The sequence below is a fragment of the Stylophora pistillata genome, chromosome 5, assembly GCF_964205215.1.
Source record: "Stylophora pistillata chromosome 5, jaStyPist1.2, whole genome shotgun sequence".
Taxonomy (NCBI): domain Eukaryota; kingdom Metazoa; phylum Cnidaria; class Anthozoa; order Scleractinia; family Pocilloporidae; genus Stylophora; species Stylophora pistillata.
In genome coordinates this window covers 16736389-16750203 of record NC_142523.1, presented here as the reverse complement: position 1 = coordinate 16750203, position 13815 = coordinate 16736389, and the positions used below count along the sequence as shown (strand labels likewise).

General features: G+C 36.4%; 2 protein-coding genes across 2 annotated transcripts in view; one reads left to right on the top strand and one right to left on the bottom strand.

Annotated features, from left to right (window-relative positions):
* Nucleotides 1-1347: 1347 nt before the first annotated feature.
* LOC111325131 (uncharacterized) lies at nucleotides 1348-4045 on the bottom strand. The gene is made up of 2 exons (XM_022928870.2): nucleotides 3282-4045; nucleotides 1348-2763 (listed from the first exon to the last, which is right to left on the bottom strand). The coding sequence occupies exons 1-2, from the start codon at nucleotides 3397-3399 to the stop codon at nucleotides 1772-1774; spliced, it is 1110 nt and encodes a 369-aa protein (XP_022784605.2). The 5' UTR covers nucleotides 3400-4045; the 3' UTR covers nucleotides 1348-1771.
* Nucleotides 4046-6000: 1955 nt separating this feature from the next.
* LOC111325085 (dynein axonemal heavy chain 6) overlaps nucleotides 6001-13815 on the top strand; it is a 51682-nt gene continuing 43867 nt past the window's right edge. Inside the window, exons 1-9 of the mRNA XM_022928813.2 lie at nucleotides 6001-6370; nucleotides 6948-6980; nucleotides 7447-7898; nucleotides 9243-9455; nucleotides 10404-10458; nucleotides 10568-10702; nucleotides 11607-11745; nucleotides 12162-12303; nucleotides 12992-13181. Coding sequence (XP_022784548.2) covers nucleotides 6179-6370; nucleotides 6948-6980; nucleotides 7447-7898; nucleotides 9243-9455; nucleotides 10404-10458; nucleotides 10568-10702; nucleotides 11607-11745; nucleotides 12162-12303; nucleotides 12992-13181 — 1551 coding nt within the window. The 5' untranslated portion in view covers nucleotides 6001-6178. The remainder of the gene's footprint in view (nucleotides 6371-6947; nucleotides 6981-7446; nucleotides 7899-9242; nucleotides 9456-10403; nucleotides 10459-10567; nucleotides 10703-11606; nucleotides 11746-12161; nucleotides 12304-12991; nucleotides 13182-13815) is intronic.

Genomic DNA, 13815 nt, shown 5'->3' with positions numbered 1-13815 from the left:
GGTATCAGTTGTTTATAGATTCGATAACTCTGCCCGACGGACAAATCTTTTGTAGAGGGGAATATTGGGGTTTACGGAATTGGAAAATTTTTCTTGCGGTATTTGGGTAATTTAACCTCGAATTGTGGTATTGTGGTATTCTCCGTACCTGCTGTAATATATTTATACGTCATCATATCCATGATGCATTGTGAATAAAGGAGAGAGAACACACCATGTGGTTGTTGTAGTTTTCTTAGTGTGATTATCCTAAAATACAACATTTCTCTTGTATGATGTGGTGTTTTAGGATTTTGGACCGTGATGGCATGAAAAATTATCCTCCAAGTCCTCCAGTTTTCTGAGCCTTTTCCAATTTCCAATTGTTTCGGAAACAGGCCAAAACAAGACTCAAACAACACGCCAATGGATGTTTCTTATTTTGTTCGTTTTGTTTAAATCGGAAACCACGTGACTTAATATTCATCAAAAAATTCTTAATTGCTGTTTCCTTGTCATTTGCTCTAGACGTAACATACATAGTATTAGTATTAGTTTTGATGACATCGCGTTTCGACTCGGTATTGAAGTATTGCGGTATTTGTCAATTTTTTTGCAATATTGCGGTATCAGTTGCCAAATCTTTTTGCGGTATTGCGATGTTCACAACCCTTTTAGTCCCCCTCGATATATATACACTGGGGAAATCAACTAGCTATCTAGAATCTTCTAAAATTAATATTCTGAATATTTATACAAGAGCCCAATCCTGACTCGGGCAGAGAAACGCCCATCAGAACCATAGTCTATATCTCACTCTTTCCCCTTCCTTTTCCTTCTTCTTTTTCTCTTCCTTCCTCAAGGGTCTTCGTTCATGCACTGTTTAATTGGCATATGGCTATGTGCTGTGAAAAGGGTAGTTGACTGCACCTGTTCAATCTGGCGGTTAAAAAACACCGGCACATTTGTGATCTAATTATACTTATTTATTTTTTTCCACGAGTTAGGTTTGTAAATTCTATATTTTAGAATCCGGGAATCCCTTTTTCTAAGCTTTTTTAGCGTAAGATATGTTTCGTTATCTTGTGGTGAATTAGGACTTTTAGTATTTTCTTTTAATATCTCTTTTAGCTATGCGACGGATAAATTACCAACTATCCGGAAGAAATACTATCAGCTATCCCAGGAATAAATAATTAGCTATTGGACGGATAAACTAGTATATATCCGACTGATTAATCGCTATTTATGGGACAGTTTATTCATTAAGTATCCGACGGGTGAACCACCAGCTCTCCGACGGGTAAAAGCATTAGCCATTACATGAATGGATAGATCATTAGTAATTGGACGGATAAATCTTGAATATCTGACGCATAGGTACATCTTTAATTTCTTTTTCATAAGACAAATCAATAACTATCTTTATGATCTATCAAATATTTTATTACTCGCGCACGATTGGTTTAAACGTATCATGTGACCCTATATCATCCAGCTGAAACTGGGGGGTATCCGAAGATATCACCCAAGTGATATTTCCCAATTTTCAAACATTATGTTCACTACGATAAGTCTTCTTTTAAAATCTAACTCTAGAAGAGAGAACGTTTTGGGGTTGTTACAGAAGAAGGGAAATACTTTTTTTGCTCATAGAGGCTACTGTTTATGTTGTAAAACCGGTGATTTATTGTTATTAACCCCTAAAACGACTGAGACCATATTTGTGAAGGTGTAGTCTGAGACCATATTTGTTTGTTTGCTACTCAGGGAAATATAGAATCCTCAGTTCTTAGTCCGCAGTTTGTCGTCTGAAAAGCTGAGGTGCTGTGCTATATGAAAGAGATGAACTTGAGTTCGGGGAGTGCAGCTCTTCCTCCGAACTTCCAAGTGAAATAAGTGGGGTTTGCATTGTCTTTCTGAGATTAAAAGAGCTGTGCATCATACTTGGACACATTACTCCGGCGTTTTCATAACAAAAGTGAGAGATCAAATGTAAATCGTTTGGTATTAGGGATATTTTTCTCTCTTCTATTCCCATGAAATAGGAAAAAAACGTTTTCTTTCGTTGCAGACAGAACGCAACGTTTAACAGTTGGAGAACTACGATCACAATAGATATGTCGACAAGAACGATATTAACAATCCACGCCAACTTGAAGAGGTCAATATCAGGAAACACACACGTAACCAAAGTTTGCTTGTGCACGTGACAAACAAAATACCCTTGGAAGTTAGCATAATTCAGTTGAGGATATGCTACATAAAAGGTCACTATAAAGATGAAGATGCCAAGGCTTAGCATAAGCTTTGTAGTGTAAACTCTAAGAAGGAATTTCCGTCCTTCCCAAAGTTCAACTTGAGCGCCCAGATACTCCATGCGTACTTCAAAACTTTGGTCTTTTTTGACCGAGGAATGGCTTGAATCGACCACTCCGGGGAAAATTTTACTTGAGCTATCAACCACAAATCTTATGCAGGTACGAAGAATATCGGAAGCCCAAATGTGCCATAAAATGATTGGAATGCAGCATAGAGCGGCTTGAATGACTAAAGCAAATGGAAGATAATTCTGATAAATGATCTTTTCTTCCTCTGACTTGATTCCCATTATGGTGACCCCAGGGATTGTGTTAGGTTCACTTCCTGATGCAATGATCAGGTTTTCCCGGAAATCTATCATTGACATCAAACAGTAAGCTTTATCGTAGTCTGCCTGTGATTGGCTGTAAGACAGGTTCGTTTTAACACCCCTGTTGATTGGTTGGCAGACAATGAGCGAACCTTCAACCGAAAGAAACAATGTCAAACAATGTTTATCAAAAAATTTTCTGTCTAAAAAGATATTAACGCTACATTTCACAAATGCTGTTCGATTATGTTTTTTCTTTTAAGTTCTCAAGACAATCCCAAGATCTGATTTTTAATTCTCTCCTCTAGCTCCTCTAGTGTTGGATCAAGACAACAAATTCCTGATGAATTTGAGTATTGTCGTTACCTGTTTGCAGGGTGATTTATGGATTTTATGGGGAGAAGTTCAGGTTAATAACTTCCAGGAGTTAAGGGTTTAATGGGAATAATACTAATTGCAAGGTTCCATCTACACGAGAAAAGTTTTTTGAATAACAAATAATAAACTCTGACGGAATAAAATACTTTTTCATTACGAGAAAATCGAGGACTGTATGACTAAAATCTAAAAGTAAACTTCGCAAGGTAACTGAATACTATAATTATATATCTGACGAAAACACCAGATTTCAAGCTACTTGGTAAGTTGAAAGGCATCGAAGTGCACTTACCGCTGAAGTATTCCTTTGCTATGAGAAATAAACCCATGGCGGCGACTGCATACACCGACAACTGCCGCACAAGCGAGTCAAGGAGAGTTTCTGTTTTGACCTGTTTCCCCTGATCCATATCTCTCGTCAAAACGTGTCAGTACACATCTGTTCCGTACTTAACTATTATATCTCTATTCAAAATATTAAAGAATCGAGTATTAAGTAGTTCTCCAAGAACTCCTCTAGTTATTATTTCAGTTCACTCGAGGGGAAAACAGTCCAAGAGTCAATCATATGAGTCAACAGATAATCCAATTCACAGCATGTCGTATTTCTTGAAACTGTCACTTCACCCCGAGAGATTACTTTACTTGCGCTGCTCACATCTGACTGCAACGGATCTCGGTCCAGCAGAAAGCTTCACAATATGAGGATTCAAATATACTTCCTGCTCAACAAAACAAAATATAAACGTTACCTAGTTTGAAAATCGAACTCCCTTCTGTGAATTTTAGTAGTTATGTAGCCAAACAAGAATTTACTAATCTTTGGCCAAACAATTGAATCTTGTTGATGGATCGATTTGCCTGACTGAAGCACTGTCAATTCTTACGCAAAAGGTTCCAGGGCATTCCGCCCTTTAAGCGCCAAAATCATGAACTCAGTGAAGTGTGTTGCATTTTTCGGTTTTCTCCGATGAGATAACGTGAATTATGACGGAAAGGTAAGAGTGACTAGTTAATAAAATAAAGAACATTTTTCAGTTTCCCAAAGTTTTGTCAGTAGGGGGGCCAAGAACCGGTTAATCCTTTATCATTCTCAATCATTTTTCGGATTTCGTTTCAAAAGATGATAACAACTATTTACCACATCTCTCAGGTTATCACAGTCATTTTAATGGTATCGACAAATCATGCAAAGCCAATCGGTGAGGTTTTCTAAGGTCAAAAGAACTGATACTTGATTAAATAGAAAATTGAACGATGTTCAACATTTGGGAAAACAGTTTCATCAGAAAGATGGAAGATTTGCAGACGATTACTTTCATTCCGCGGGCAAAATGAAAAGGGATTGTTTTGAATTCGAAGAAAGGTCATAAAATATTCAGCACTTAACTCCATCTGCGTTCAGGCGTGAAATCACCAAACTGAACGGTCACTGAAGCCTGGTAATCAGAAGGCTCGTTTACCAGTCACTCTTCGGGAAATGAGCCCGCGCTCCCTCTTCATAGAGGAAAATCGAGTACTGGACCAGAGAAAACGGCAAAATTGAGCACAATACAAAGGAAGATTCCGGTTTGCGGATCACTCCAGTTTTCTTTGAATTATTCTGTTAGTTCATTTCATTGAAAATGATATTAAAGTGGCGTCGTTTGTTAGGAAACCTAGATATCTTGAACTTCCCGTGATTTCTAATTTGAATCCGTGTCCTTCGACATCAGTGCATCCATGCGACAGATGCGCAGTATTTCTGAAACAATTAGCCAGGAGCAGGCTGTGGTTATTCGTCAATGAAGAGCAGATCAGTCATTTGACAAGACCAGCAACTGACAACCTGCGATAACCACGTTGAAAGTTTTTGTTGATCAGATTTTCATGTTGATTAGAATTTTCGGGAAATAGTCTCCGATGGTTTAGGGAAGGGAACCGCCATTTTCGCAGAAGTGCAGGGACACCATTAACCTCTAACTTGATGAGATTATCATTTACGAGAAAATCTCAACCAAACAATATAACGCATGAGCAGATGAGTGTTTGAAATGAGGCAGATATTTGCAGGTCATTTAGAAGACCACTGGCTGATGAAAACACAAACAAAACAAAATCAACGATTAACAAAGACGTTCGTCCGGATCCCAGGATATCCTGATTATTTTAATATGGATCTCGGAGGAAGAATTAAAAAAACTTTTAACTTTCGACTGATTTGGAATAAATTTCTGAACAAGGGGTCAAATTCCTGTGTTTTTCGCACTAAAATCGCCGGCCGCATAAGCAAGTTGATTGAGCACCGAATCCACCTTTTGGGGGAACTCAAGGGATTGGGCCGAGAACAAGTTCTTTAAAAAAATTGAAGCATTTTTCTTGTGACAGGTTGCGGTACGGTCTCCGTTATATTCACTAGTATGGTTAGTCTCACAGGACGTTACAAATATATATCGAAAAGTGTGGCATTAAGCTCTCTATGTTACAGAGTGGGTTGTGTTAAAATATCTCACGGGAAAGGTTTGAAAATTCTCGGATAATTTTTTCGGATGTCAACGACGAAATCGGAGAGAGAAAACTGGAGCACTATTATACTTTTACCTCGACCACCGTCATCGGACTTCACAGTTATATCTTGAATATTGGCATGGGCCTCTTCTTGTACTGCCAGCTTTGCCATCTATTTGTTTTGGTTGGCATGCTCCAATTTACAAGTGTATTATTCCCATCAAGGATGGAATATCTGACCGGATTTTGTTTTAACTGAACAGGGTCAGGGTTTTGGTAGTACCTCCAAACTTCGTGAATGCCCTCTCCCACCCAGATTTTTTTAAACTGTTTTTCATTTTATTTTTAATATAGTTTCTGTGTTACAGATCGATTGGTAATCCGCCCTCTTAAATTTAAAAATTATCAAGTATTTATCTAAAAACGTCAAGATGAGGACCAAACATGTTTGATAAGAGCTATTTTGGGTCCCAGTCCGTCCGCGATACCGAGGTTCCCACAGTTTCGCAGTTGGCAGTTGACAATCTCGTTACGTAGCAACTTTCTCCAGAAACAAAATGGCGGAAAGTTTGGAAAACAAACTGAAGTATGGAGGTTTCCCTCGATGAATTAGTACATTCAGGCTGTTTTGTGTTGTTTACTAACAAACAAAACAGATTTTCGTTTGTGTAAACATCAAAGAAAAACTCCTCTTGGTGCAAAATGGCCCAAAACGGTGCAAGTACTTTCGCCAATGGCGGTAGGAAACCCGCTAACAACCCAAGGTCTGATGCATTTTCTTTGCCAGGAATTGACGAAAACGAGCTTCGTGCTCGTATTTATGCAAAACCACAACTAAAACCAAATCCAAAGGCTCTTAGATTCAGTGGTCCGACCCCGGTGCAGCTCAAAAAGGTAAGCTCAAGCCTAATTCATGTAGGTATTCTTTCTTAATTATAGACGTGCATGCGGAGAATTGTAATTATACAGAGAAGTTTAAACACGAACATTTAGTCAGTAAAGCTTACCCAGCTTTTAAATATTGTCTTCAAAATTTATGAAAAATAACCATTATCTCCAGAAAGTGAATTTCATCGCCGACACTTGAAACCATTTTGTTAATCTATATTTACCTCTTCTCGACTCTCATTTGTCGAATTAAGAAAAGAAGATGAATGCCAACACAACTACAAGAAACGTTATGCGTGAGCCATAATTTAATGACCTGTGACATGCCTGTCAAGTTTTATATGACAATATGGTACTTCAGGCTTATTTATTACTGTACGTTCGTCATTTGTGCAACTTTTTTGGAAATCATGCGAACTTAAGTGCTGCGGGTGATTCCTTAATATATACACATGTATATAGACAGTTGTAACTGACTGTCAAAAATGTTTGGCAGCTTTGATTGATAACTGACTTACAGTGCAATCTTATACTCGCCAATTTTGCCGTATGCTATGATTTATTTCCTGTTGTTATTCTTCAGAATATACCAACAGCACCCAGACTAGAGCCTTTGGTAAGTTGAAAAACCAATTGAGATGAAATGTAGCTGTAATCTCTCAAGTACCAAGGAGGATCCCCTTGTGACCTAGGAGAGTTAAGGGATGATGTAGAATTATCAGTGATTGTTTATAGGGTGGATAACACTTATCCACGGAATAAATTTCTGTCTGGTTGATAGTGCAATATAATTATATATTTTTTTGGTTCACACTTATCTGGTGGATGGTAAGTGTTTTATCTGTTGCTGGTTAGCTTTAACTACCCTTAAAAAATTTGTGCCTAGCCAGATAAAGGTCACTAACTAGTCACTAAATTTACTGCGTTCCTAAACTTTACAAAATGCTTCTCTTGAAGGGAAAATATTCATTTGCTTTGGTTGAATTAAGTATTAACTGAGCCCTGACTTTGCAGTAGATTTATTACTGGTTGTAAATAAAAAAGACAAACAATAAGGGCATTTTTCTCTTTTTTCATTTCAGCCAAACCTTGCCAGATATCAAGAAAGGCAAAAAAGTCTTCCTTACACTTCTCCTGCAGGGAAGACAAAAACCCCAACACCACCCTCCTCATCTGAGCCAGACAAGAAGAAGGCACGCCGAAGAGATGTTGTAGAACCTCTTGAGCGAGTAACATCTCCGTTACCAAGTCTACCAGATGATTTAAAGAATAAACAAGAAAAAATTGACTCTGCAGCTCAAGTTAATACTAGGGCTCCACAAAGGCAGAATTCTTCAAAGCAGAAAACTAATGGTCATGCGCATGCCTTTGCCAATGGAAGTGTATTAGTGGAGAAGACAGATGTTATACCTGAGGGTCTGAGAGATCCACTTCAGATTATAAGTTTGATCAAGGAGAATTCTAAACTAGGGTTTCTTTACATGACCCCTGCTGTTGATAGGTCATCAATAGATTACAATCCTTACAACCTCAAGTAAGTAAAACAGTGTATCTACAATGTAATCAATGATATTCTTTTGGGAATGTTGCAAGGTGTAGTTCTCTTATGACACATGATGTGTTAGTTACTTATGAATAAACCCTCTGTTGCTATAACATTCTTTGCAGCTTCACTTGTTGTTATGGTGTTCACATAAATCTTTTGCCGAGGGAATGTGGTTAGAGGATTATCACAAAATTAAATAATAAATTTACAGTACATTGTGAGATGGAGAAAACAGTCAAATCTTTTGGTCAAGAGTAAGCAAAATTAACTTACTGGTACTTTTCAGAAAGTTGTTTTCTCACTTTTTTCCTTGTAAGAAAAACAATTGATAAGAAATATCCCATTTGACAACTCTACGTAACTGTTACCACATGTTGAATTATATCCATTTCCATTACACTATCAAAATTGCTGATCCTAGCAGTAAGCAGAATGCATGTCACGCATGAGCTAAGTAATGGGCTTGCCTGCCATAACAATCTCTGTTTCTCAGATTGGGGTTGTCACTAAGCAACTGCTTCTGGCAAAAGTTCCCGGATGAAAAAGGGGGGATGGCAGGCTGGATTTTTGGCTAGCCATCTCTTGGTAAAGAGATGGTTACAAGGTTACACACTTACTATTTGGTAAAGAAATAATTTAATATAGCAACAAAGTTGAAATGGTAAATTGGCCACCGTTACGGTTATAAAAGCTGATGTTTCGAGCGTTAGCCCTTCGTCGGAAGGGCTAACGCTTGAAATGTCAGCTTTTATAATCGTAACACTTGAAACGTCAGCTTTTATAATCGTAACGGTGGCCAATTTACCATTTCAACTTTGTTGATATATTGAAATTATTTCGTTACCCCCACCAAGACAGCCCCAAACAGTTTCTTTAGAAATTATCAGCCTTTATTTATTTGGTAAAGAGATGGTTACAACGTTACACACTTACTATCATTCACCAACTTTTGAGCCACCTCACTTGAAATTTAAGCTGGCAGTGTAATTGCTACAACCTTGTCAAAGGTAGAGCATTTGAAATAATCTGAGGGTCTTTTATCTTAGTTCCTGACATGGGGACTCATACCTTTTTACATATTTCATCACAAATATTAACACCATTACAGGGAAAAATATATTTTTTTTGTGGCAAAAAAAGAGCATCACTTACAAAAGTACATCAGTTGGTATAACCTTATTTGTTTTACTTATCTCATACTGCAGTGCACATATTTTTTCTCTTGACCATTTGCAGTACTTAATTGTAAAGGAATGACAGTCAAAATTTGACATTCAGGAGAAAGATTTTTACATTTATTAACTGAAAATTTATGTTTACCTCAATTGACAGAATTGTAAAGCATTCAGCAATTGACCATTCAGATTACTACACCATAAGTGCTGAAGGAGTAACTCATGTCTGTGACGATGAAGCAGAGTTTACACCCCTTGAACGATGGGAAAAGGAGTACAAGGACTACAGAAGACTTGTGAAAATTCCAACATTTGCTAACTTTAGGATGTGGAAGGCATTTGTTGTCTGGAGGAAGAATGTCAAGATAAAGTAAGGCATCAAAAAAATCTGTAGAGTTAGGAAACTAGTAGATGTGCATCATATGTGTGAGTGTTTAGGCAGGCAGATCTTGTCATGTAATGTGCATCCCCTCATAACTTGGTGAAGTTAGGATATTCAAGTTAATAAATGATTCTTACTGGTGGTCTTATACCAAAAAAATGTTGTAAAGAAGCTTGAAGAAAATTCTGAAACAAGTTTTGAACACATGCCTCCCAGAAATTAGTGGACTGGGCTACCAAGCCACAAGTTGGGAATAAGGCAAAGTTTGTGGGTTTTTTGTGATTTATTTAATTGAAATTGTTATCACACTCCTCTATGGGAAGTAATAAATTACTAGAACTTGCCATGCTCCTAATGTATTGAATAGTTGCTCAATTGGTGGTAGCCCCCAACTTGCACAGTACATGTTTCTACTGAGAGGCTAAGGCTCAAATCCCTTTGAAGCCCGAAGTCTTTTTCCAGGCTTCTTTTCTGCAGTTACTTAAAAACTGAAGCCCACCTGGAACGATCATTTGTTTGCTAGAATTTGATCCACAAGTGCAGAGACATGTACATATACTTATATATTTATTTTACTAACGTTGTTAATAGATGTTGTGATAACTATACTGCACAATGCTATGATCAACTAGAAAACATATAGACATAGAGTACTAACACATGAATACCAAGAAATGACAACTCAATTTTTGTTGTAATCCAGTTATATCATGATTTGTTGAATAATAAATTGTTGTTTTCAGTCTGACTTCAATATTATATCTATCAAGCTCTTAACTGACAGAACTACACCCTGTAGTTGTTAAGATCTGCTATGCACTGTTTTATCAACCAGAAAGAAGTAGACTTTGACAAGTTTTATAATTATTAAATGTTTACTTTTTTTTACTGAAAGGACTTAAGTAATAATGTATTTCCTGTTTCTCACAAATACAGGAAAGTGACACAGTGTAAAAATCAACTACAAGAGAATCTCTTCATTGTAAATCCTGTAAGTACATTTAATGCTGTTTCTTGATAAGGACATTTTTTTGAGTTTTTTCTTACATATTTTGATCTAGAGTCCAAACCAATGAATCTTAAAATCTTTCTTTTGTTAGTCATTACGCCCAGCTTTGTTGAATGTGCGAGAAATGTGTTACCGCATCAGTGACATGGGCCTGTGCAGAGTGGAGAAAGGGCACACTTACACTTTGGATGAGTTCAGGAATGCTCAATTTGAACAGCTTGAAGAGGTATGCTGTAGAGTTACTACTAGTTAATCTATGATACATTAGATCTCTTCTCGTCAGTCTCCATGTGATTTTTACATCTGTGAGCTAAATACATGAACATGCACATGTAAAAAATGATGTCACCCATGGCCATCTCATTATTGTTACACAAAGGATGACTTGGACAACACTCCCAAACTCCTCAAACCCTGAACACCTGAAATATATTTGGAATGAACCTTGTTTTTTGAACACCAAGTTGAGAGAACAGGACATGTAAGCAATTAGGAGTGTAAGCAGACCACTTATACATGTAAATCTAACAGACCAACTGTTGTTACTGGGTACAATTGAGATTTCTCACAACTGATTGGCATATTTTCCTTTTTTTAATCACATTCTGGAAATATTTTTGTGTCAGTAGTTTTCCAACCTTTTCTCTTTTTTTGACAAAATGAAGAAGAAATTCAATTTTCATTATTTTAAATCTTTAACTCATACCTCCTGAGGGAAGAGCAGGTGTGACAAAGTAGAGGACAGGACCAAGACTATCCAAAAAAATGTAAATTGTTCATTAGTGTACTGAACTTTTCTATATATAATGATCATTTAAATCGTAGGTAGAGATTGAAGGTATTTTCTAGGTTGCATCCTTGGTCGTGGTACTTATTTTGGGTCTTGTTTTCCTTTTTAATTGTATTGTGAATGTGAGACATTAGATTAAGCTGTGTTGTCATGTTTGACCATACTCATGCCTCACAGTGACTTTTATGCCTGAATACATCATGTCCCTCACTCTCCTTGGTGTTTCACTTGGCTTTCCTATTTGTCTTCCATTAAAAAAAATTATTTCATCAAGTTTATAAAGGAACAAATGAAGCCAAAATTATGTTTTCAGTTGTTGTGTAAATTTTTGCATTGGTAGGTTGCTGGAAGATTAGCAGAGTTTCGTGACCTTGTCAAAGAAGTTGTGAGAAGTGCATGTCGAACAGCTCTTCTTGAGGCAGGGTTCACACCTGACGATTATTTTATGGATATGGACAGTCCTATGGGGATGTATGCAGGTTAGTATATAGCAATTATTGATGTCTCATTTATGGTGTTGCCAGTGCTTGAATTTTAAATATGTGTGACATATTTCAAAATTGAAAATGAAAAAAGTGTTCAGTCAAAATAAACAGTTACAGTTCCTGCATCTATATGACAATGCAAGCATTGTTGTTTTTTTTTTTTTGTTTTTTAATTCTTTGAAATATGGAAAGATTCTAACACAAAGTATTTCACCCCAAAGTAAATTTAAGTCACTAGCAACAGGTCATTTTATATGAACATGTATTTTTTTCTGCAACATGATTAATTCCTAATTGCCAGTAGAGGGTTATCGTATATATGTTCACTCTTAATGCACTGTGGTTTACATGCCAACACTGTACATATTCATCAGTCATTTATTGTAAATTGTTGTTTGATTCTTTGACAGATGAATATGGAGGCCCTGCACATTCAATGTCATCCTATTTAATGCCAAGTGGGTATGAGATGGATATGTATGGTGATGCACCAGACAAAATGACTTATACAGAGCAGGCTAACAAGAGAAGCCACTGCAGAAGACTCACAAGGTAAACAACAGTTGTGTAAGAGTTGCTGTATAAATGGATCAAGACTGACAATTTTTCCAAAAAAGAAAAAATGGGATGAATTTATGTTATTTTAAGATGAATCTACAGGAACATATTCTAAGATGCTAGCATAATTACACATTTTCTTTCATGTCTAATTACAATGTACTCTGTATATGAAGCAGCTTAGCTAATAATGACATGCTTATCATCATTGTGACATTAAAATGTACAAGATCTAAAATAAAATATTTCAAGTGTGCGCTAATTTTTTATTTTCTAAGTTTTTTAGAGTAAATTTACCGTTTTAGGATTAATTTTGTAAAGTGCCTTGAACAAGTAGTGGATGTGTGTGCTGTATAAATGAACTATTATTATTATTATTATTATTATTATTATTATTATTATTATTATTATTATCAATTGAACTTATTTCAAGGAACTTTTTTTGGGACCAAGGTAACCAAAGAATGCTACCTACAAGTAGGTTCTAGTATGCTTTTTCAACACTGTACACGTTGATGTCCCTCCTTTAAAAATTAAAGCTCTCAACAAAATAATGGGTAAGGAGGGTATGTACTCTTGCAACCCCTTGTAACATGGTTTGTTTTATTTGAAAATGTATCAGCCTCAAAACTCAATAATATTTATTTCATTTATTAATGCTGTTAAATACATTTATCTTCAGCTTTATCCGGCTTGCTGACTATCTCATTGTGAATACTATGCATGTTCTAGCAGCAAACTCTGTTGCTACTCTACTTAACTATTTGGAGGAACAACTGCAGCACACACCCACCCCTGCACAAATCCAGGGAACAAGTGAAGAAATGGAACCAGAGGAAGAGAAAGCAGAAGGGGAGGCTATTGAACAGAAGGTATTGCTTTAATTTACAGGGTATGATATTAAATTTGACATGGTAGCAATTAGCTCTTGACTAACACTTATGCTTGAGCCAAATGTGCAGATGTATGAAAGTGTTACGTGCTAACATTCATAGTTACACAACTGTTTTCTCTGACTGCAGTACATAATTGTACAGCTTTATGGTGAATCTAAACAGTTGTTACTCATTTCTTGTTCACTCCAAGATTTTTAATTCCTCTATCATCAAGCTTTGAGTCTTTTCTTTTTTTTTAACATCCATTGTTACTTTAAATTTAATGTTTAATTTGAATTTGTCACAAAGTTGGTTTGTTTAGTATATAGGGTAGAGTCTTTCTTTAAACTTCTGTACATCTTCCTTGTTAGTGACACCAACACAATTAAGATGTTTTAAGATGACAAAGTTAATAATACTGTTCTTGATGAATATATGAAGTTCATATATTTTGCACTGCAGTTATAGATACATATGATGTACGATCCTCGCAGTAGAGAGCGCTATTTATGCAATAGTGAAAATCAGACCTGAAAAAAATACCTAGCAGCCTTTACTGAACTAACTTCATTCTTGAATTGTATCACTGGGTCACCCATTGAACTAGAAATTCACAGCAAGTGGTGTGAGT